Source organism: Macadamia integrifolia, chromosome 8 (assembly GCF_013358625.1).
Source record: "Macadamia integrifolia cultivar HAES 741 chromosome 8, SCU_Mint_v3, whole genome shotgun sequence".
NCBI classification, from domain to species: Eukaryota; Viridiplantae; Streptophyta; class Magnoliopsida; order Proteales; family Proteaceae; genus Macadamia; species Macadamia integrifolia.
In genome coordinates, this window is record NC_056564.1 from 10,638,704 (window position 1) to 10,664,793 (window position 26,090).

The window sequence follows — 26,090 nt, forward strand, 5'->3', positions numbered from 1 at the left end:
TTTTTTTAAATAAATCAAATACTTACCCTCCCCTGTTGCTAGGATAAACGTACAACAGAAAATAAAAGTATCAAAACCGAGCCCAAAACAACAAATTGATTTAAACTGATCGAAACCAATATAAGCTTGTTGGATCATGTTTCAAAAATAGGATTTTGTGAGATCGAAATCAAACTAGATTACATCAACAGTGATAAGACACTGAATCGAGCTAAATTTTTTGAATATAACCTAATAAGAAATCGAATTGAACCAATAAAAAATCAAAACCAAACCAAAGTGGATGCACCCTTAGTGGATTATGTCTAGGACTCACACTAGTTCAAGCTGAGTGTTGGACACCCTTATTCGAAAGAACACCCAATATTGTACAATGAAAGATAACACTTGATGACAAAATACTATCCCCTCATGTGGAGCCAGAATGAAGGCACAAATAAAATGATAAAAATCTTCTATCAATTAAAAAAGGGTAATTTATATTACCACCCCTACCATACCAAATTGCATTCACACCTTTTACCATCAGTCAATATACCTCACGTGCTGACATCAGCTGATTTATTTTTTTTAAATACCAAAATACACTCATAAAATGTTTTCTTCTCCTAGCCCTTGAACCAATCCTCCATGTCTTCATCCCCAAATCGGCAATAGCCCGCTGCTCACATTCGACCAAATTGTTTTCTATTGTTCGCTTTCTCAGTCTGGAGATTTGGGCTTTTAGCTGCATTGGTGAGCTCTCTCCTCTTTCTGTTTTCGTTTTTCTTTGGTCAAAATAAGAAAACCCTCCAAACGATGTTTCCATGTTTCCACGAAAACGAAGTAGACCGACCATAAAGAAGGAACACTCAGGGGTCGCATAAGCGAAGAAATGTACAATACTTGAGAGAGGAAACCCGATTATTTTAGAGTGAGAACAAAGCAACATTCAGGAAAAAAATGACATAAGTAACAACTCTTGCCATGAAGAAAATACGATTCGAATGACATAAAATAAGGCCAATATAATTAGATAAACACAATTTTTATTTTTATTTTTTATTATAAGGCAAACCCAAGAAGATCCTTCTATTTTATGAAAGATGACGAAGAAGACAACGCCATACAATAACAGAGACATGAGAATGGGAAGAAGGGCTCTGCAACTGCAAGCATTGCTTCCAACCCATTTCCCTTTCAAAAGAAGATCAAACCAAATCAAATCCCCACAAACACAGACGCAAAAGACCCTAATTAAAGACAAAACAAAACCACATCAGACTTGACAGAGAGAGAACGACAGACCCTACATCACTACCACAATTCCTAATGACCAAATTGAAATGTGTGCTTCAGCCCATCAAACACTGATTGAGAAATTTGCAATTAGATCGCCAGAACAAGACCCGGAACGTCCTTAGGAAGCTTGCTCTGCCACAGATACTGACACTTAAACGATGACGATGGAGAAGCAGGGGAAGATGGTAGTATTGAAATACTCTCGACTTTACTGATTATCACATCAGAAGTGACTGCCCAAATTTTTGCGGCTCTCTTTGGCGTAGCCAAACCTCAACATTGGAGCCCTAGTCATCCCATATTCCCATCCCCAAGTAACGCGCTCGAGGCACCTTCAGATAACAACTCAAATTGATTATCCTATATAGTCGATCTAATCTCTCGCCCATTGATGTCGGTAAGTGGGCAAATTTTGCATTTTGAAGAGTTTTGGTAGTCTTCACATTTGTCACCTCAAATTGATTAGATTGGCGATTCGATCACTGTTGTACCATCAAGGTGGATACCTCCCCAATAAGGACACTTCAAATTGACTTGCGATGCATCTTTATGTGATGATGGTAAAAAGGGAGGTATTGGCTTTATTATTAGAAACTTTGCATCCAAACTGGTCTCTGCTATATCTGATCCATTACAATTCACAAATATCCTCCAAGGGGAGGCTCTTGCTGTTCGCAATGGCCTATTACGTGCTCTGGGAGAGGTTGTGGATTACATTTCAGTTGAATCTGATTGTAAAGAGTTGATTTCTGTGCTCCTCAACCAAGGCCCCCCTCCTCCAATAGATGTGCTCCCTATTGTGCAGGATATTTAGCATATCTCTACCTATTTTAGGAGTTGTTCTTTCACTAATGTTCCGAGGAATACCGATATGGTTGCTAATTCCTTGGCTCGGAAGGCGATGTCATTGGGGTGTATGACAAACTGGCCAACATCCACTCCATGGTTAGTCCATATTTGTAATATTGACTCCATGTGTAGCCTAGACCCTATTCAATAAAATTTCTCCTTGCCAAAAAAAAAAAAAAACTGGCTTTACAACTCCTGTTGGCCGAATGGTTGTTTTGGAGTTTGAAAAAGGGTAAAATCGTTATTTCAAATCCTCACTTAACAGCGACTGACGTTAAGGGGTGTGAACGCAATTTAGTATTAAGCAGAAGGTGTCTCTATAATAGTGGCATTCTCCAAGGGAGTGGCATTGTAAATTACCCATTAAAAATAGATAAAAAAAAAATTGTGTTATATTATTCCCAGTACTCTCCCTCACATGAGTTGCTTGAACATACTCAAATATTCAGATCCCCAATATTCACCCAAAAATTAGAGAATGAATTCGCTGCTCGATTACTTGATTGTACGGGTGAACATCCAACATCTATGGCTCTTGGCACCATGTCCATCATCATCATCATCATTCTCGTTTGACTCATTCGGTATAAAAGAGTGAGTAAAAGACTAAAAGCCAACTGGAAAGAGAGCGGCCATAAAAAAAGAGTAACCTCTTTAACAAGAAAGTGTCCAAGAGATAATCAAGATGATGAGGGAGATTCATCAATAGCTTGGTCGAAGCGGTAAATTTCTTGACGTTTCTGCTCTTTGTTTCGATTCTGGCTGGAGGGATATGGCTGAGTAGCAAAGCCAACACCACCGACTGCCTGAGGTTCCTTCAGTGGCCTCTAATCATCATCAGTGTCTCTATCATCGTTGATTATCACGATGAACTTCCTATAATCCTTTCAAGGCGTGTTAAATGGTCGGTTTGGTTTGATTTTGGTTGGATTGAATCGATTTTGATCTAGGAATGAGGGAGATCAAACCTAATCCATAATTTATAGTGACAAAAAACATTGACGAAAACATTTTAAATTTGTAATGAAATCATGATTTATAATTATTTTAAAGGAAAGAAAACTAATATTGAAACCAATGGATAATTAATTACTAAAAGGATAACTAATATTGAATTAACAAAATGAACTCTACGATCCAATTATTCATTTAACTATCCAACTAATTTTGTATAGATTACAAGGTGATCAATAAAAGCACTGTTACAATTTACAAATAATCTCTCTATTCATAAGCTCATATTTCTCATTACTACAAAAATTATTCTCACTAATATTGTAGAAAATAGATAGTTTGTTTGTTCGAGACTTTGCAGGTCCTTGATTTCTGAAACCACAGGCAGAACCCATTTCAACAGGCTATGTCACCATGACAGAGGTTTCTTCGTTGTCTTCTTCGTCGTCTTCTTTGCATGATGATGATGTTCCACTGGTCTCTGCCCCAACGCACTCAATACTTGTTCCACCATCATTTCTATCAACTTCTCTTCATCCCTGCAACAGATACTCACAGTTGAATAAAGAATAAAAAAAAAATAATAATAATAATAATAATAAATAAAGTGGACTGCCATCCCAATGTCCTTTTTTTTTTGGGTTAAAAATTAGGGATCTCAATGTCATCAATGTGGCATTTTTGTTTAGATTAAAATTTTATGGATATGTTGGACAAATCATCTGTCATTCATTCATTTAGTAGGTTAACCCAATCATATTTTTCCATGTAAATATATACAAGCTTCAAAAGTTAATTTAAAATTTAACCTCTAAAAATGCATAGGTGTTTTAAAATAGTGAACTATACATTAAAGATGTAACGCCAAAATTAACATGTTTCTCATCCCAAATTGGTTTACCAAGCTCTACCTGATGATATCATCTCCAACAAAGCCGGCAAAGAAGAGTTTCCTTGATGAGTTGGTGGGATTCAGGAATCCCAATCTAATCAAGTTTAGGCAATAAATTTTGAGAATTCACAAATTCAATGTATCCTCTTCGCATCTAGCACTTCAGATTGCCCCCATTGACTGCCACGTGATAGAAAACAAGGGATTCTGGTTGCCTTCTCCATCTCCACAGTTGTTGTGATTCCTTTATAATCATAATCATCATTTTTAAGGATTTCCTATAGGCTTTTTACATGATCATGTTCTGGCATTTTGGATAGATGGAGGCAAATGAAAGTATAACCATGGTCCTGAACAATTGTGAGAACAAGTTCATTGAGATACAATTAGCAAAGGACAAAGATGATATGTGGACATTATAGTGGATCCAATCATAATTAATTAAGGATAAATATTTTATAGATTTTATGAAATTTTTGGATTTGACTTGAAAGGTGTTATTCATTCGAAGCATGTTGTGTATTATTCAACTAGACCCACAAAAGATTCTTTTCCATCGAGGTAAGGATGAAGAATTTCAAAACAGAATGGAAGCTTTTCTATATCAGAGAGGAAGAGAGCACAAATAACACAAGCACAAAATAATTGTCCTCCACTTGGAAAGTAGAAATTGCGTGCAAAGTTCTCCAACATGATGGCCTAAATGTTTCCTTGTGGCCAATTGATAGGGTTCAAATTTTATCGACTATCCAAAGGACCTCTACCTACATGTCAAATCTTAGCCTAAATGGAGTTCACCAGCTATGAAATGAAGATTTGAAAATCTATGAAACATAAGAGTGTGCATTGTCATACACGTGATATTAGGTAATCCAATGATCAATTGACCAACTATCCACGTGGCTCGAAATGATGAACCATCCCAAGATGCTTATCGTGATTGACCATCTAAATGAAAATTTAATATAGACATTTGTGTAAAGTACGTACACATATAACTATTGCAAGTGAGAGGAAAGAGGAGTGAAAAAACCTTATTTTTGTTGGAAAGAGAGAGGTAGAGCTTGATAAATCCCAACCATAGGCTGAGGAAGAGGAAATGAAGAAAGAAAGAGGGGGGGGGGGGGACAGTTCTCTTCTCTAACAAGTCCGCTTCATGTTTCACAAATTCATAAGGGTATGATTTTTTTAGGGAAAATTGTACACCCTTTGTACTATGGCCAGATTGCTTGAGACACCACAAGTATAAAAATATTACTTGAAGCCCAATGAAACCTGATTCTGTTATTCGTGGTTGAATGAAAAAAAAACATCTTACCCTTATGAGTAAAACTAAAACTTGTGAAGTTAAAATAACCAACTTACCTTTAAATGTATTAACTTTAGAAAACCCAAATCAATTCAAGTCATGGGTGAAAAGGGATTCCCCTTTCACCCATCTTCCATCTCAATTCCTTCACTATCATATAAAAAATTAGGGTATATTCAGCTCCAAGGATCTACATGTTAGGGTTGATATGGGTTGTACAGGAAAAACAAGAAGCTCTTCCCTTTCTTCCAAAACCTTCTTCAATATCTCTCCTTCCTTTCCATGCATTAACAAATCCTACCGTGAGTGCCAGATCTGATTTCAGGGATTTAATACTCTATGTTTAGTTGATGTCTACAATTGGTTCTTGTTGGAACCTTGGGCAAAATCAATCAAAGTGGAAGGACTCCATCGCAAGCAAACCCTATCCTTCCGCTTTTGGTTTAGTGTTTAGAGGTCGAGGACAACCTCAACAAGAGATGAAAGGGAAGGCATCTTCTCTTGTTCTAGTTGATGGTATAAGGGTCTATTCACTACCCTTAAAGGGTAGTTTGGGCATTTAGGATTTTCCCACCCATGACGTCATCACTAGATAGTGACTGACTAACGGACTTGGGCTAGTTGTAATAAATCTTAAATGCAAGGGTGGTTCAAGCAAACTTTTCAAACTTTTGGGTGTCAAGCAATTTGGCCTTAATACAAGGGGTGTCCAAGTAATTTCCCCCTTTTATTTGGATCGAGTTTTCTTATTCCTATGGTGCACCGCGGTGCTTGAGATGCGTGTGGGCATATTGGGAGGGTATTTTGGAAAGATACTAAAACCCTTTAGGGGTTTTGAAGCAAACATGACTGCACTTGCTTGCTTGAACCAGCATGACCGGCTCTTGGCTTCCAAAGAAGAACTGGCTAGCCCAGGATTTTGGTCCAACAAGGGTTGGAAATAAAATTAGTTATTTTCTTGTCATTTATTTCATGCTTTTTATTTTCCAGATTTGAATGTAGGAGGTTATGATTTCTTTCCTTTTGCACTAATTTCCTTTTATGGTTATTTCATAGTTAGACTAGTTCTATTTCAGTTTTATGTCTCTATTTTCCCTATATATAAGCTGTAATTGATGGACAAGTTAAGAGTGATTTGATTTTTTTAATGAGAATTTGTTGGATTTGTGCTCTGTGTGAGTGTGTGACTCACTCCCTTCCCCCCCACTACTCTGATCTTCCTCTTCTCCCCATGCCATCATGTTTGTGAACCCTAGGATGGTGGATGAACCATCCTTTATGGGTGTAGAAAATTTTTCTGATGCAGAGAATTAACTAAAAACATATACCTGCAAGAAGAAGAAAGGGCCAGCAGACTAGACCATTCGGTTAGACCTACTGGCCAGCCCAACTGGGGTTGGTTCAATACTAGTTAAATTACTTAAATCTTATACTAATTAAGTACTCTTTGGATTTTTTTTTTTTTAAGTCTTAAGTCAGTTAATCAGAAGTCTTTAATTAGATTAGGACTAGTTTCCTACTCAGATTAGGCTTTGAAGTTACGTTTTTCATTCAAGTCCTTGTAAGAGCCAAGAGCTCTCACGATCTGATGAATAAGAAAGATTATTGTTCTGCATAGCTGAGGGAATCAGTGGGGAGAGAATCCATTACAGACAGAGGGAATCTGGTCTGGATCGAAGGTTGGGAAACCTGGGTATTATTTTTATTTCATGCTTTGTTTTCCTCTTCACAGACTAGGCCCTATTTCTACTTTGATTTGAATGATTGTTAGTCTGAGTTTTATCCTTTGCTTGAGAGGTTTAATCAGCACCGCTAGTGATCTGATTTGATCTCTTGAAGCCCTCCTATACTGTGACTTACTCACACCTTTTTTTTTTCGCTATTCTATCCAACTGAGCGCAGCTGAACAATGACCAGCCTACTGGGCACTAGCAGGGCCAACGGCCACCAATTCCTACACACACACACACACACACACACACACACACGCTTGCATATGACAGAGTTTGATCCCACAACCTCCTCCCCTAGGCGCCGACTCTTCAAGTCGAAAAGTTATTCACACCTACGGTTTCCCCTGTTTTGAAGCTATTTTCAGCCCCTTTTGTCACCAAACTGCAGGTCAATCTGGTTATAGATCTAACCTATCTTTTGGGGTTTTGATTAGACCCCCAAGGGAGGAACTAGACCTGCACTTGAGAGAAAAATTTCCCTCTTTTTTTAATTACATACATTTAGAACTATTGGATCATTGGAGAAAGTTTAAATTGCCTCAAACAACTGACTCAAAATGACACAAACTGAGGTCAGTCGAACTGCTTCTAATGCTTTGTGACAGATTGCCATCCATAAAAGCTTTAGAGGCGGTTTTATGAGCTAAAACCTCTATTTGTTGTAGTGTGACCAACAAAGTAGCATCAAAGCCACCCGAATAAGACAAATTCTTGTGGAAATTTGGAGATCTAGAGAGAGAGAGAGAGAGAGAGAGAGAGAGAAAGAGAGAGAGATTTACAAACAAAACATCCTGGGAGATTGGGAATTGGGAGAGGGGGAAGCTGTTTCAATCTTTCGAGTAAAATCTCCGGGCCCAGAAGGCTACTACATGGAATTCTTTGAAGCTTGCTGGAATACAATCTAAGAAGATGTGATTGGAACCTTCAAAGAGTTCCATCATATTAGAGCTTTGCAAAGGAGCTGAACTATGCTTTCTTGAACTTAATTCCAACAGCCTCATTCGCAGCAATACAAAATCTAATCTCTAAAATTCTTTATACAGGCTCAAAACATTTTCATCTTCTCTTATTGCGAAAAGTCAGCCTATATCCAATAAAAGTGTGGATACGATATTAAGACATCAAAAGCCTGGTCTCTTTTTCAAAATGTATTTTGAAAAAACCTTCGATCATATTTCTGGGCTTCATATTTTCTATTTTAAGAATGGAATTTAGTTTAAAGTGGAAGTAGAGGCAGCTCTACAGTCTTTGCACAAACAAATTCAGTTCTAATCCATGCGGCTCTTTCACTGAGCTTTGGATGTTCAGGAGGGTTGAAACAAAGAGATTAAATTTCTTTGTATCCCTGTGTTATAAGAGTAGAATCCCTCAATAAAATGCTGTTTCTATCATTTCAATGAGGCCTTTTCACTAATTTTTAATTCCCACACGGTTAAACTGGTCATTACCCACTTACAATTTGATGAATCTTTTATTCATCCTCCCATAAATAGATGAAGAGAATCTGAGAACAATTGTAAGACTCTTCAGTCCATCAAAGGCCTGAAGATAAAATCTCGCTGGTCCTTCTTCATGCTATTTGTGATATTGCCTATATGGAATAGATAGCTCATGAGTTGGGCAGTAAAGTAGGAACTCCTCCTATTACTTATTTTGGGCTCCCTTGGTGCTGATCATTACAAGTCTAAAGGCTCTATGGTCATAGAAAAAAGGGAGAAGAGGGTTGCAACATGGAAATCTGGCTATCTTTCCAAAGCTGGAAGAACTGTCTTCTTTCCTATGGCTAATTAATGCCTATATATTGCTACCAAAGTAAAATAAAATTAATGACTATGTAAACCAGAGTGGCAATTAGAAAAGGCCTAAATTCTTATATCTAGCTGGTCATCCTAACATGAAATCCTTAAGCTAATGACTACATATACCTGACTGAAGTAACAGTCCTCACAGCCCTTCCCCCTTTCTTTAACATAAAACACCATTGTCCCCATTCTCCCTAAGGATCTCTGACTTAAATGTAATGTTTTTCAACTGTTAAGCTCTTCCATGATCTCTGAAGCCAACTTATATCAATAATTCATTCTCATCTCTAACAACTAAGGGTTCTATTTAGAAAAAAAGAGCCTAATTAGTGAAAGAAACAAAAAATGTGCTAAGGCAGGGAGTAATTACCCGTCAGGAACAGGAACGTCTATCAAGTTCCATCCACGGATTCCACCTGCTTTCCTCAGAGCTGATCTCCACCTTTCCACCATCTCTCCCTCGAAGCACTCTTGGTACAGGCGAAAGGGCTCCTCAAAGCTCCCCTTCTGATCCCGTACGGTCGATCCATCTACACCCATGAGGAAAACAGGAAATACCTTTTGCCCAAGATTTTCCTTACATTCCATTATCAACTCGAGCTCTTCAAGACACGATATTTTAGAAGCATAGTTCCTTGAGAATATAACAATGGCGATTCTTGATTCCTTGATTCCCTTCTTAACCGTCTCAGAAAGATGCTCTCCTCTTCGATTCATGTGCTCATCGTCCTTGAATGTCTTGATCTCGGCTCTCTCTAGGAAAGCGTAGAGGTTACTTGCGAAAATTTTCTCTGTTTCTTCTCCTTCGAAACTCAAAAATACATCGTAATTCGATCGAGAGGAGGAAAAGGACGAGATTACGGTATGGGTAGCCATCAATCTGAAGCAAAATCTAAGATCTTCGATCCGAAGAGGTTTGGAGCCCTGAATTGAGATGGATCAAAGGATTCCTTGTTCACTCTCCCAGAGTTACTACAGTCCCACGCGGTTTGAAGATCAGAATTGAGATAGATCAGAGGATTCCTTCCTTCAGATCCTTCTCCACTCTCCAGGGTTACAGTCCCACACAAAGAATCTTTACCCTACCCCATCACTAACTTTATTTTCCTTCTCCAGAGTACGGTATCAAGCGGTGGACGACATCATTTTTTGACCCTGCTAGCCCACTCAATTTTCTATTGTTTAATCGTTGTTTGATAAGGAATCCCTTGGGCTTGGGCTAGCTAGGCCCAGGCCCATCACAAACATCTGGTAGGCATGGCCCTGGTGGTAAGGCCTTACAGCTGGGCCTAATTCTACTTGAATTGACAGTAATAAAGTCTGTTTTGACTTTTACCAAAATAAATAAAGTCTGTTTTAACTTCACATCAGCTGTTGTACGAGTCAGCATTCAACACTTGTCCTATTCGTATCTCCATGGTTTACAAACCAAAAATATTAAGAAGAAAAAAAGGGTGTAACTGCAGGAAGGAAGTAATTACCCAAAGTCTTTGAAGCTCCATCCGGAGACTTCATCTGCTGTTGCTCTTCTTCGAGCTAGGCTAGGCCCAGGCCCATCAAAAACATCTGGTAGGCTTGGCCTTGGTGGTAAGGCCTTACGGCTGGGCCTAATTCTACTTGAATTGACACTAATTAGTTTGTTTGAACTTCATAGTTCAGAAAACAGATCAGCTACTCGTTCGATCACTTGGTTATATAAGTTAACATCCAATATCTGTCTTTTTTGTTTTCAGATATACCTCTCTTTATACTTGTAAAGGAAGAAAGTGGGACAAATGTTGAAAGTAGAATCCTACGACTAGGTGATTGTACGATTCACACACCAAAAATATTAAGAAAGAAAAAGGGTGTAAATGTATGGAGGACGTAATTACCAAAAGTCTTTGAAGCTCCATACGGAGACTTCATCTGCTGTTGCTCTTCTCAGGGCTGACCTCCACTTTTCCGTCATTTCTGGGCCGAATTGTTGTTCGTGCAGGCCAAAGGGCTCTCCAAAGCTCCCCTTCTGGTGTTTTACGTACAATGGATTGACACCATTGAGGAAAACTGAAAAAACTTTTTGGCCATGCCTTTCCCAGCGTTCCATAATCAAGGAAAGTTCTTCTAAGCACCATGTTGAAGAAGCATAGTTCCTCGAGAATATGATAATGGCGAATTTTGATTTCTTGATTGCCCTTTCGAGCGCTTCAGAGATCACGTCTCCAATTTTAATTTCCTCATCGTCCTTGAATGTTTTGATTCCATTTTCGACCAAGGCAGCATAAAGGTCATGTGTGAAGTTGTGCCGTGTGTCTGCTCCTCTAAAACTCAAAAACACATCGTATGTCATTGGAGAGGCAGAGGATGAGCATGAAGAAGACGGGACAACAGTGGCAGCGGAGGCCATCGTACCCTGAAAACAGATTAGTTGCAGCGACTTTGCTCCGACGTAAGTATGAAATCTGATGCTGAATTGAGAAATTAAGCCTCTAATACTTCTACGTTTACCGCGAGTCTCCTTGTTTATTTTCAAGTTCTCTCTCGGCAACTTCCTTCTAATTTTTAAAGCTTTTGGAAGTCAGTGTATGCGGCTCTTTCTTTTTCGTTACTTAATAACAGAGTGGTCTAGGTACCACTTCTCTCAACTGACTGCAAAGAAGTAATTAAAATGCCTATGCAAGTTTGGTTTTCAGACTTCTATTTGGGGGTTCTTTTAATTCTGTCCCAGCGTACTTGAGCCCATTTCCTATGTCCACTTGAAAATAATTCAATATTTATTAGGGAATGAGGAAACTGACGGATCTTCATTCTCTCAAATTCTTAATCTTGCAATTTGTTGTGTAATTTTTTTGGAATTATAATCGAAAACGGATCAGCTACGATCACTTGGTTGTACGAGTCAACATTTAACACCTGTCCTTTTTATTTTCAAATACACCCTTCTTTATCCTTGTAATGGCAGAATGTTGGACATGTGCTGGACGCTGACTTGTACGACCAGGTGATCGTATGAGCAGCTGATTTTATCTTATTAAAATCCATTTTGACCCCTCATATGCCTTAAATTTCTACCATCGTTCGATTTAGAAAATGTATAGATGTCTCGTGCAGAGAAAATTACAAAATTAAGAATTAAAGAGGATCTAAATCGAAAACGAATATGATATAAATTGAAATTTTGAAATGGGACATTTCTACACATTTTTTTTGTCTTAAATCTGACCAAACCTGCTGTCCTACTAGAAAATTAGACTGTCCTATTTTTGGTTCAGTCCCCGACCACAGACCACCCACTTAAACTAGGTTTTTTTTTTTTTTTGCAAACCGTTCAGCTTGGTACAACTGCTTATTGTTGTTATTTTTTTTCATCTTTTATAATTTATTCTTGTAGGTTTTTAAGTTGGCAAAATGGTCGCGGTACGTGCAGAAAAATAGGAATGCAGAACGTTCAGAGCTCGGTGAATGTTCACGTAAGTGATATGATTGACACGTGTTAAATATGTTAATCCTGCTAACAGAGTTGTAAACGGTTACAACTCTGTTTAATATTATTAATATTTAAATAAATAAATAATAAAAATCCCAATATAAACGGACTCCTCCTTTCATTCCGCTTAGAAATCTCGATCCTCTCTTTCTCTCTCTCCTTGCTTCTTCTTCAAGGTTGTTCCTTCTTTCTTCTTCTTTTTTCACCGCTCTCCAGTCTAGTTGAAGTTTTATTTACCAATTTCAGTGAAGATTTACATCCATGGTAAATTCTCATAGGTTAATAATATCTACCCAATAAGTAATAATAAAATCTTAGATATTCAACAGCTTTGTTTACTTTATAAATTCAAATTTGTCTTTTACCATATATGCAAACTTTACTGTCCAAATCCCTTCCCTGATGATTAATATGTAAACATGGTTTTTGGATATGTATGGCCAAGTCTTTCATATGTTCAGTGCCTGAAAATAGTTATGTTGATTTTTTTCTTATCTCATCCTATTTTGAGAGAGAGAGAGAGAGAGATGATGATGATGATGGTGGTTGTAGAAAGAAGGAACAACATTGAAGAAAAAGCAAGGAGAGAGAGAGAGAGAGAGAGAGAGAGAGAGAGAGAGAGAGAGAGAGAGAGAGAGAGAGAGAATTGAGATTTCCCAACAAAATCGAAGGAGGAGTCCTCTTATATTGGATTTTTATTTTTTTATTTATTTATTTATATAAAAAAATATTAGACAAGTTAAGTAATCACATCCGTCATCTCTCCACCCTAAAAACTAAGAATTAGTTACAATATAAAAAACTGATAGATGGTTTAGATTAATCTAAACTTAAATGGACGGTTAATATTAAAAGAAAGTGAAAATAAGATTGCAATACGTACGTCCTGCTACCACTCGCCCTTTTAAGTTTGCCCTCTGGTCTCATTTTGAAAATTCTTTTTTTTTTTTGTGTCTTTCCCTCTCAATAGTTTTCCAAAACCCCTCCTTACTAGGTTTTTTGATTCCTCTTTAATTTTTAATCGTTCAATTCTTACTTAATTCTCTATGTGTATGCAACATTTGGACATTTTTCAAAATTTAACAGTTGTGAAAATTTCTTGGAATTCAAATCCATTTTAACTCATCAAATGCCCCAAATTTTCAGAACCGTTAGATTATAAAAATATGAAAATATTGTATTTACAGAGAAAATTAATTGGACAAAAATTGAACGAATGACTGGCTGAGGGGGACACTTTCTTTGTAGGATTGAGGATGCTCGTAATGGTTTCCTTGGAATTTTTTTTTTGTTTTTTTAATTGTTACCACATGGGGATTTACTATGGACCATTTAATTGAAATATTTAATGTGTAGAATTATTTTTCAGGTAGCAACAATTGTCACACATAAGAGGATAAAGTTTCATCTTTCTCCCCGTCAAGGGTGGGAACGGAGAATCTCTGTTCGCATTTCGCTAGGACTTGTCAAAAAAGACTATTATTATTATTATTATTAAATGATGATGGGAAAGGATTCAAAAGAATAGGGACCGTCATATTGGAATCCCCCGGGTAGAAATCGTCTGAAATTCTCATCTCGTACAATTCCATACAATTCCACCCTAAACGGCTGACACGTGTAATATTCCATATGTACGGTTCAGATTAATCAACCATAATACAATGTTAAACCAGTGAAAAAACCGTCTTGTACTGATAGGTTTGGCCTTGGCATCTACTCCAATTGGATGGTTGGGGGTACTGGTATTGCGATTGGTATGCATGGCACTGGTAGGTATGGCCTTGGCATCTCCTGCAATGGGATTTTCAAGGGCTTTTAGTGACTTTTCACTTGGTCCATTTTGCAGACATTTTTTCCTCTTCCTTCTTTTGCTATGGCATTCGAGACGTTTTTAACTATCAATTCAATCAACTTCATTTCATCCCTACAATAGCAACCCCCAATATATAGAATTAAAATGAAACAAAAATATCAACAAAACTATTGCGAATTGCATAGCTGAGGTTAAGACAATTCAACAAAAATATCTCACTTATACATCAAAATATGAGTAATTAGCTACACGAAACACTAGAGGAGAGGGGGAAGGGGGACGGGGGACGGGGGACGGAGAACGGGGTGTGGGGGGGGGGAACACACTAAATAACAACTCCCAAACCCAACATGTGATAAGAGACAATCCACTGACCTTCTAGTGTCTCCTCTCCAAACAGAAAATGCAAGGTAAATTGATCTCATAAACCTTGAAATTGGTTCCTCATATTTGAAAAACTCAATTATCAAAAACTCTGAAAACCCAAGAATCGATTGCTCCGTAACATCCAAATTCAGGATCAGTCATGATCCCCATTTTTTGAACAATCACACAAACACACACACTGAAAAGAAAAGAGCAAAAAAAGTGTCTAGGCAATCAAGGACTTAAAGAGTGTTACCCAAGGGCTTCTATTAAGGTCCGTCCAGAGAGTTGAGCAGCTAAATTGAGTGCAAACCTCCACCTTTCCACCATACCTGGGCCGTAGCGCTTTTCATGGATGCCAAGAAATACTCTGAAGTTCCCATTCTGATAACGTACGTCCGATGGATTTGCACCTTCGAGGAAAACTCGAAATATATATTGGCCATCATTTTGGCAGCATTCCATAATCCAGGCGAGCTCAGTTAGGCACCATGTAGACTCAGCATAGTTCCTTGAGAATATAACAATGGCGCACCTTGATCTCTTGATTTCATCTTTCAGCTCATCAAAAATCAGCTTTCCTCTTTGCAGATTATCATCGTCCTTGCATGTTACGATCCCTTCCTTGACCAGTTCATCATAGAGACCACGTGTGAAATTTTCCCGTGTATGTCCTCCTCTGAAGTTCAAAAGTACATCGAAACTCCATGTGGACTCGGCCAACATCATGAAATAGAGTTGAGTCTGAATAGGATTTGGACTAAGATTTCTAACCATGAGGATGGGTTAGGATTGAAAAATAGGGCCTGGTTTAAGGTTTAGGTTCAACCTCGCTTGCCGCTGATTTATATAATATAATTTAAGGTTATCATCCTATGTTTTTATTCATAATAATGAAATTTGGGTCATTGAGTCTTATAAGTGTCCCGAACATCTATCATTATGTTGCATTTCATAAATTTAATTGTGTATTGATCATTTGATCTATTGGTACTTTTCTTCCTTCTTTTCAAATGCATAGGACACAATGTCAATCAATGCTATCCCAACCTAACAAAAAATAGGGTCAGTTAGGGCCAATCCAGTCCGAACAAGATCAATTTGGGCCGAGTTTTGTTGGCATGAGTGAAACAAGGTTGGGCCTAGGCATAAGCTTGGAAAGATTGGAATTGATCTGGGTTGAATTTTAAGGACCTAAGGTTCGGCCAGGATTTTAAGAAACCCGGTCGGATCTAATCATGTTTTAAGTGTCTTTGCACTTTTTCTTGTCTTTATTGCTTTTTGCCTTTATCTGTTCTCATCTTTCTAAGTAATTCCTTGATCAATAAATGAAAGCCACCTCTTTGCTTGATTTGCATGAATTTTTTTAGAATTTTCTATATTTGGTTATTATTAAAAAAATTAGCCCATATATGTTGGAGTGGATTTTTTTTTTTTGGATAGAAATATGGTTATGAGATTCAAATATGTTATAAATCAAATTCGAATCTACAAAATTTATATGACCATGTTTGGGTTTTGTGAATTTTTTCAAAACAAAAATATCCTTAAAAACACTTTTATATATATATATATATATATATATATTTAAAATTAACGAAAAATAAAAATAAGATGAAGTTGAGATTCAAGTACATTTTACATAAACCATGCATGACGTCTTACATAGTAAACCAATGGAAGACAAGAGGGATTATGCTTCGATTTGTATACTGAGAATAGTCTACGTTTCTCATGATCAATGCATCATCATTAATGTGAAAAAATAAATATTAATCAAATAGAGAGAAAGTATATCATTATTGTGAGTGGAAGTGTACATTTTCTTTTACCATAATTAAACATAGGATTTAGGACGCTAGCGCAAGGATTAAAGTATCAGTATCAATCGTCGTATCGGTCGGTCAAAATTAAGATACGTATCAGAAGGTATTGTATCGAAGATACGTTTAAAATATGTACAGAAATGGAGAGGAAACATTTTTTTATACACTTTTGCATAAAAAAAAAAAAAGTTAAAAAAAAGCTATATATAACATGTATTATTTATAAACAGTAAATTGAGAGTATCGCACTAAGAACCCAAGATTTGCAGTTGTTCTATAAATGTAAAATCCTTATTTCCAACCTTGATTTTCACTTTAGTTAGAGAGAAAAATGGTTGGGAAAAACTTTGGAACAAAACCACCTCAACTAATTGTGTTTTTTTAAAAAATTACCCATTTTGGCAATTTTATTACCGCATCGGTGTGTATCGGTCGATACATACCGATACATATCGATACTTATCGATACATACCAAAACTTACATTTCACTTCGATTTTGAATTTTCCATAGAGTATCGATGATTATCGGTGTGTATCCGTGAGTATCGATGCGTATCCGTGAGTATCGATGCGTGTTAGTATGTATCATAAAATATATATCGATACAAAAGGGTTTTAAAAATTCCATATATTGTATTGGTCCATATCATATAAGAGCCGATACGGATACATATCAGCCGATATAATACGATACAGACTGATACTTTAAACCCTACACTTGTGTAGTTTTCTAACCAATATTAAATACCCAAATAGTTTGGAAGAGTAAATCCCCATAAAATAAAAGTGCCTTTTCAATACTGTCCGTCAAGGTTCTAAAACTCATGAACCATCATGGCATCTGTCTTTCATCAAAAAAATAAAATTCATGGCTTCGGTCAAGATTCGATACAGTTGTGAATCACCCATATTAGTTAGATTTATTTATGTCTTAATTTTTTTGCATTAACTTTTATTATAATTTTACCTTTGAACTATACATGTAGAATGTGATTAAAAAGATCAAGGCCGATACTATTTTGATTCAACTTGATTGTTTCATCCCTTTTTTAAAATCATGTTATCTGTATGGTAGTAAAAATAACCCAACAAACACTCCCAATCTTGTTGGCCTCCAAGCTACATACATGATTCAATGTATAGATATATTGGTTTGGATCTTCTTCTTTATGGGTAGATGGTCAAATCATGGAGAATTTCGTCAATTATCGCCGGTTGTTGTAGTTTACTTGTCCGATTCTCATCTATAGAGTTCAGACACTCTCTCAAAGAAGGCAATGCTGTTGTTGATAAATTGGCTTCTAAAGCAGCTAAGGATCAATCTCCTCTTATGTATTATCTTTCCTCACCCCCATTTCTAAGCCCGTACTTGTATGCTGACTACTCTAGAACATTTTTGTAACGGTAATAAAAGTTATTTACCATTCTATCAAATGGTGGGTTGGTTGGGAGTTGGGACCCAATTGCATAGGGTTGAATGATCTGCCACCATTCTTATGTTCGATTTTGGGTCCAAATAAATAATACCACTTTTTATAAACCAAGTGTATGATAGTAGTTAAAATTCCTTATGGTTGAATGATTTTAACACTGAAAATCACCATCTAATCAATTTTAGGTTTTATATTTTGAAAGTCGACCAATTTATTGTATCCTTTTCACATCTAACAATTTGGATTGCCTTAGTTTACAAGCCACATGGTAGACAACTGGGGATTCTAGTTGTCTTCTCCATTTCCAAAATTTTTGTGCTTCTTTTATAAGCTTCATGTAAGGAATTCCTAAAGGCCTTTCACATGCAAGATCATGTTCTAGCTTATCTTGGCTAGATGGAGTAAAAAATTTAAACGCGATCCTAAATAGTGAGAATAAGTTCAAGGAAATATAATTTAGCAAATTAATGATACATGGACATTAGAGTGGGATTCAATTATAACCAAGAAAGGATAAGTATTTTATAGATTTTATTGGGAATTTTTTACTTTTGACTTAGTAAGGGTAATTCTAGCTAGGGATGTTATTGCTTGATACCACTAGTAGACCCACAAAAGATTCCTAAATACGTACTTTTACCATCACTCATGACTCCACTTACAGAATTTCTACTTTTAACAAAAATAGATTTAATACGTTGGTTTTGACGTGGTTGACAATTAGTTAAACTTAGTAATAGATAAGGTGGAGGGTTGGCAAAGCCCATTCGTCCATGTATGGAGAGTTGAGCTTGCAACTTGTTCCAAATTCCCTCCCCAACCTCACCACGAATAATGAAGGTTAGGTTGAGAATGACCAGCCAACTTAGACTTAGAGATAAAAAAATATTTGTTTTGTTTTTAACTCCGTCCTCTTTCTACTATATTATTACTTTTTTGTTTGTTTTAACGAGACTTTGAAGCATTTAGTGCTGATTTGGTATGAATTCGATTCTAATTTCGGATTGATTTCATTTAAATAGTTAACAAATAGTTTTTTTTTTCAAGAAATTAAAAATTGTTTGATTGTACCAATATGAAAAATATTTCGCGAATAAAAAATTCATTTGATTATTCAATTTACGAGAACAAATTTTCTCTCTTAATCTAGGCTATGGAATCTAAAAAACCCATTTGGACTTATTTAAAAACAAAAGCTATTTTATTTCAAATATATAAGGCCCAAGCCCATATATTGTTGAAGATGTGGGTGAAGAGATACCCCTGAACAGAGTCGTTTCGTGTATTATTTGTTTTTTTTTTTTTTTTGTATTTTTATTATTATCATTATTGATACTATGTAAGATCCAAACTCAAAAGCTAGAACTAGGGACCAATTCTACCCCCCCCCCTAAAAAATACAGGAGGTATCAATTATATGAATCACACCTAAGAGGCTAAGATACCCAATCTAAACAATGTGGTAGTATTTGAGCATTTCTAATAATACCATAGCATGTAGTCGAAATGGAATAAACATACAATGAGAATGTAATGTTAGATGAGACTATTTCCATGAGCTTCCCACCATTGTGCGTGGTTTTTCTTCCGTTGTTGTACGTTTTTCCTTCCACCTTTGTGTGTATTCTTTTTTTCGCCTCTGTGCATGGTTCTCCTCCCTCTCCGTGCTATGCTGATCAACACCCTTCCATATTGATTTTTGCCATGACTTGTGGTCCGATCAACGAAGGTGACGAAACCGCCAATGACAACGTTGCTACTCGTGACCAGATCTAGGTTGCGACACAAATCTTTAGATATGTTATCTGCATTCTCCTCCACCACCGTCTTTCCCAAAATTGCAGTGGCAATGGTGACATCATTGAAGATGACAACTTATTGATACTCACTTTTCTGTAGCCAACTCATCCCCTTGCGCCCTCCTCTCCCCTGTGTAGTGGCACAGAAGCGCTGGATACCCATGCCGGTTATTTGTTGGCTAAAGCAACCATGAAAGAGGTTTGCACGGGAAAGCTTGCACTACAACAAAATACACTTGTAGCTACGGATATTTAACTGCGGTTTCAAAATTCGCAATTATAAATGTCCTATTACTGCGATTTTTCCTTGTGCAGTAATAGAAGCTACCTATTGCACGATATTTCAAAACCACAATAATAGAGGACCCGGTAACTGCAGAAATAAAATCGTAGCTATAAATCACAGTAATATGGTATACTCGTTACTGTGGAATTTAAAACCGTAGTAACAGAAATCTTGTAACTACGGAAACAAATTGCAATAAAAAATCACAGTAACAGAAAATCTTGTAACTACGCAAATAAAATCGCAGTTATAAAAAATGTAGTAATATGTGCTACTTATTGCTGCAGTAGTTAAGATTGCAGTAAAAAAAATCTTTTTTACTACAGAAACAAAACTGTTATATTAAAAACTACAGTAACAGAAACCTTGTAACTACGGAAACAAATCGCAATAAAAAATCACAATAATAAAAAATCTTATAACTAAAGAAATAAAATCGTAGTTAGAAAAAGCGTAGTAATATATGCTACTTATTGCTGTAATAGTTAAGACCGCAGTAAAAAAAACTTTGTTACTACAGAAACAAAATTACAGTTAAAAAGCATAGTAATAAAAAAACCTTGTAACTATGGAAACAAATCGTAATAAAAAATCACAGTATCATAAAATCTTCTAACTATAGAAATAAAATCGCAATTAGAAAAAATGCAGTAATATGTGCTACTTGTTGCTGCAGTAGTTAAGACTAGTTAAGACTGCAATAAAAAAAAATCTTTATTATTGTGGAAACAAAACTGAAGTTAAAAAGCACAGTAACAGAAACTTTGTGTCATCGGATCTCAATTGAAAAGTTTAACGGTTTAGATTTAAGATTTTTATTTTTCACGGTTCCATCATAATTTTATGTTCTAATCATTCAAGGACATTAAGGGTTCTCATAATGATACATTTTCACATGGAAATTTGTTTGATCTAATATAAGTTACATCAAATCCCGCTTGAAAAATTAAGTGATTTAAACTTAAGATTTTCAATTACTAATGGTTTGAATCATTTGTTGAGATACATTAGTTATGGAATGATTTAGAGGTTCGAGATTCAGGGTTTCATTTATAGGTTTTAGACGATCGTTTATGATTCTGATTACTCACCATTAATGTACATTACGTGTAAATAAATTTATGACGACAAGATTATGTTCGCAATTTTAATTTTAATAGTGCAAATTTTTTCAAAGAATTTTCTTTCTCTTTTTTTTTTTTTTTTTTTCAAATTTAATTTAATAAAAATATTATATATGGGGTGTCAACGGGTCGGTCCGAATTGATTTTGGTCCGATTTGAGTCGGTTTTGGTGTGGGAATGATGAAACCGAAACCAAACCAATAAAAAAATTTTGATTTTGATTTTGGTGCGATTTGGTTTTAGGTTGTCTTTGGTTTCTTATATTGGTTTGTAATCGGGTTGGTTTCGATTTTTGATATGGTTTGGATTTGACTTCCCATACAAATGTATACAAAACTATGCAAATATTGGTTTTTTTAATGAATTTTGGAATATATTTGGTTTCTTACAGAGTTTTGGCTTCGGTTTTGATCCGGGGTTTGAGCTGGTATTGGTTTGATTTTGGGTCCATCTGGTTTTCGATGCGATTTGTTTTTGGGTTGCAATACTCCAAATCGAAACCGAACCAATAAGGCTTTGGTTCGATTTGATCCGGGCTGTTATCGATTTGGTCCGGGCTGTTATGATTTGGTCTGACCGATTTTACCGGCTCAAATGATCAAGATACAACACAATAATAGATAAGAACACTTAGACCATAACAATCAATGACCCTATTTCATTATTTTGAATAAAAAGATAAGATTACAACCTTAAATTATATTATATAAAGCCGGTTTAAAATCGGGATTGTGTGCCTATGTGTTAGGTCATTTAGTCCCAGACATGGTTCTAATAAGTACCAATATCAAACTATAGCGAGCGATACAAATCGGTTTGACATATCTCTAATCTCGATACTTGACTGATACCTTATCGATTGAACAATGTAGACCAAGGGTAAGAAAAGTCAAAATATGCTTTTTTAAAGAAAATTAAAGATATTATGTCCGATACGGTGATCCAATACCGATCCCATATCAGTTTTTTTCTAGATGGTCGATACTCATCCCAATACTGTCCACTAAAATCATACTCCAACCATCGGATGCGACACTTGGTGTCCCAGCGGTAGGAGAGGATTTGAATCCACTAAAATCCAAGCCCTACCATTCCCTTCCCGCGCGCTGAAATGTCTTTCAATTTCCCAATTTTTTCCCTCTGCAGCTTTTCCCCTAATCTTCCCGTCTTCCTTGCGAAAACCCTAGCCATCAAATACCTAGTCGCCACCAGTCCAAAACTTCTTGTTGCTGTCTGCTCCAGCGATCACCAACGTAGACACTCTACCACCGTTGCAAGCCTTCTCCTGTAAGAACCCTCTCTGAAAACCTCTCTCTCTCTCTCTTCTACGAAGCCCTAACACCAACATTCTATGTCTTGTGCTGCCAAAACCTAACCCCATCACAAGAGAAATCATCTCTCTTTCTCCTCATCCCAACCCTTTCTTTATGAAACCCCTGCCCCACCCCTGGGGTTTGGTGCTTTGATTCTGTCATTGGAATTGATAACTGGTAAGTTCTCATTATAATATATTTTTTTTTTACTTTTCCCTCTCGCCTCAGATTTTCTTTTGTTTTGTAATATTCTTGTACCCTTCAATCTCTACTCTCGAGTTATGCTTCTAATTTCTTATTTTATTTTTCATTTACAGCAGTTCATCGGTCAGCTATCTGCATCCCCATTGTTCTACCAACTATTGGAAAAGTCTTTTAAGTGCTTTAATCTTAAAAATTCTTGAAGTTCCCTGCTTCAGTTGCAGCTTCAACTGAAAATATTTGGTGCTTAAAATCATTGAATGTTATTTGTATCAGTAGAAATTGGTTTAATTATTAGAAGGTTAAAAAGATTGCTTACTTCTGAATTAAAGATCTCCTGAGAAGTTACTGACTATATAGCTCAAGTTGATAAGATTATGTAAGCACATGGATTACTTGGTTAAGCTTAACCCAAACCTACACACTATATATTCAGTTCTGACCTTTTGAAACTGACCTACCCTAGCCCAAAGATACAAGTATGCTAAAATTTACTTTAAGTGTGCTTAACATTTTCCACCAAAACAATAAGTGTTGAAGTTTTACATAGTTGAAGTGTATGATCTAATGCTGTAGTGATGCTTGAAATGCAAAATGATTTTTTGAGTTTGTATGCACCATTCTTCATGAGACCAATGTATATAGTATGCAAGATAAGACCTCTAATTCAATAGGACCCAAACTCTGGCTTAGTTGCAGTGCTATATTATCTGGTTTTGAATACTAAAGTTGTACTTGTGCCTCATGTTTCTCCATATAGAAATGGAAAGATAATAATTTTACATCTATAGCATGTATCATGTGTATCTGTACATTACTTAATGTATTTCATTGTTTATTTAACATGGTCATGTGTAAGCATATTCTTGACACAATTCGCAATAAGATATGCAGGGAAACACTCAAAATTCTAACATGTGGAGGACTTTCTTTTGGCATTCTTTGCATTTGTGTTGAAGGTTCCTTTCTTTGTTCTTGGTGTATTATTCAATATGTTGCTGGATGTTGAATTGATGTGAGTCTGTTGTTTGAAATCATGTAGCAGTATCTCCGGGAAGCAGGCCATGGCATCAGCTATTTGGTGATGGTAACTCACCGTCCTTTGTTGTAGAAGCAGTTGCCACTTTTGCTGGTGGACTTGTAGCTATATTGGCTCTTACTTGATCTTATCCTTAAAATCCTAGGGCCATAGTATAAGGTATTGTTTTGTATTCATTTCTTGAAATTCCTTTTCCAATCAACAGTGATTAGTATAACAATACAGATATTGGAAAAGTTGTAAAATGATTTATTATTTCATCTACCAATGAAGAATTTTGCAGATGAAATTGGACTAGTGACAGATAATTCTGAGGCTCCAGGAACCTGTCTTGGATGTTCTGTACTAAGTCCCCAAATGTAACCCTTTTTTTTTTTCTTACAGCTTATTGAGAAGAATGACTTACTGGATTTTTTTGGATACTAGAATGGGGACTTGCTTGATGGAAAGCTAGATGGGAATGACAAGAAGTTGGTAGAAAAATTGAAGCAAAAATATGAGAAGGGCAGAAGATTGCTTGAAGACGAATTACTACAGAACCAAAAGAGTCACAGAAGCACTACTCCCCCTCCTTCAACTGTATAATTCAGAAAGTATAGTAAATGTGGTAATGGACTAACTGATCATCATGATAACTGAATAATATTCTCTTATTCTAGTTTTTTGCTTTCGAAATTGAAGTGAGACTGTTGACCTATTCAAGTTGATCAATCTGGTCAATGAGCTAAGGCTGATAGTATATGTTATAGTTTTATAGATCGATTAGTATTTGCATAAGGTAGATGAGAAGGGTTGAAGTAGCAGATTCTTCTTCATTGGTCCCCACTAACTTTCAATACTAAAGGACAGATTTTCTTGACAATATTTATGGTCCCACTAATTTATTGGCCATTATTTTAACTATTATTTGTTTTGGAAATAATTTCATGTATGATAGGTACCTAATGTTTCTAGTGGTCACAATGAGTTACATGTACAAAGGATTTGCACTTCTTTAGCAAGTCTTAATGATTTTTCATCTCAATAAGGTTAAGTGATATACAACTTATAGTTTTATTACAAGTATTTAATAACTGATTGTTAAAGATCTAATTTTGTTAATATTAATTACAGGAAGTACCTCAAAGACTCAAATAGAGTCAATCAAGCTGGTAAGACCTTCGCAAAGTTGGCCAACAACATAGAGCTTGGGAAGTTCGGACATAGTCAAGGCTTAGATGACAAGGAGCATTCAATAGCTATTAGTTTAGTCTAGTGGAGTTGAGTTTTCTAAGATAGGACTGTTGATGCATCAGGTATTTTGGATTTAAGTGCTTTAGATGACAACATGATTTTTATTTTAGATGTACTTTGAATTCAAGTGATTTGGGTATACAGGATTTAAGCATTATATGTATTTTGGATGTCAAATTGTTGTTATATAATGTATATTGAATGATTTTTTATTTTAATCTTATTATTTATTGTATGGGTTCAAGAAACAAGTACAAATGTGCATAAAAATATATCGGTCCTAAAAAAAAAACCATTGTCATAAATCATTATTAAAAAAAAAAAATCCTTAGCCATAGTTATTTTTTAATAGCCAAAAGTTGCAGCTATAAGTTTTTTGAAAAAAAATTTATGGTTAAAATTTGTAGTAATAAGTTTCACAAATAAAAAATATACATGACTAAATCTAAAATCCGTAGTTTATATCTGCATCTAAAATTCGTAGTTTATAGATTTTGCTACACAAAAAATCCATAACTACAAAACCATAGCTATGAATTTTCGTAGTTAAAATCTGTAGCTATAGATTATGTTTCACGAAAATTTCGCAACTACAAAACCACAGTTGCAAATTTTGGTACACAAAATTCTGTAGCTAAAATCCACAGCTATAGATTTGTTGCAGAAAAAAAATTCATAGTTAAAAATCCGCAGTAATAGATTTGCTACGGAAACATTCGTAGCTACATATTCGCAGTCATAAATTTGCTGTGGAAAAAATTCACAGTTAAAAATTCACAGCAATAGGTTTGTTGCGGAAGTATTTGCAGTTAAATATCCATAGCTATAGAGTTATCTTGTCCTTGCGGTGTGAAATCCGTAGCTAGAAACTTAGTGACGGCCCTTGTAGCTGCAGATAGCAAGCCGTAAGTAATCCACAACTATATCCTATTGTTGTAGATTTTTAGACCTTTTACTGCGGAAAAAGTCGAAGTTATAGGCCTCCTTTGTTGTAGTGTGGGTAGCTTCCCTTCTTAAGCGTCCTCGTTTGGCTTCTCTGTGGATCGGTCAGTTCCCCCCTTTGTTGTAGGCCCAACACCTAGCGCCCTTCCTGCGACCACCCCCACCGCTTAGAGTTGAACTGAGTTGCAGATCAAATATGTGGCTCTCCGATAAGCTGTGCCATCGATTCTCCGATGTTATTCTTGTTGTTTGCCTCCAATAGGAGCCTAATGGTAGAGCGGCCGGCATGGTCATTGGCTTGGTCTTCATCTGCGATTTATGTCGCACGGCCAGAGATGTTTCCGACTTTGTCAGTCTTGATTTCGACATCTGCATGGTCCTAATCAGCTTTGAGTAGCCGAACCTTGCGTCTACTCAGGGTGTCC

General features: G+C 36.2%; 1 protein-coding gene and 1 long non-coding RNA gene across 3 annotated transcripts in view; one reads left to right on the forward strand and one right to left on the reverse strand.

Annotated features, from left to right (window-relative positions):
• Nucleotides 1–3,245: 3,245 nt before the first annotated feature.
• LOC122086512 (disease resistance protein RPV1-like) overlaps nucleotides 3,246–26,090 on the reverse strand; it is a 33,743-nt gene continuing 10,898 nt past the window's right edge. The window contains exons 1-2 of one of the 2 annotated variants that reach the window (XM_042655376.1): nucleotides 9,191–9,940; nucleotides 3,246–3,623 (exon numbers count right to left, since the gene is read on the reverse strand). In XM_042655376.1, coding sequence (XP_042511310.1) covers nucleotides 3,494–3,623; nucleotides 9,191–9,696 — 636 coding nt within the window. In that variant the 5' untranslated portion in view covers nucleotides 9,697–9,940 and the 3' untranslated portion in view covers nucleotides 3,246–3,493. Of the gene's footprint in view, nucleotides 3,624–9,190; nucleotides 9,941–26,090 lie in introns of those variants that run through there. The other variant, XM_042655377.1, reaches the window with a different exon arrangement.
• On the forward strand, nucleotides 23,532–24,795 carry LOC122086513. Its single transcript, XR_006142461.1, has 4 exons — nucleotides 23,532–23,649; nucleotides 23,917–24,097; nucleotides 24,428–24,518; nucleotides 24,604–24,795. It is a non-coding gene; the product is annotated as an uncharacterized LOC122086513 (long non-coding RNA).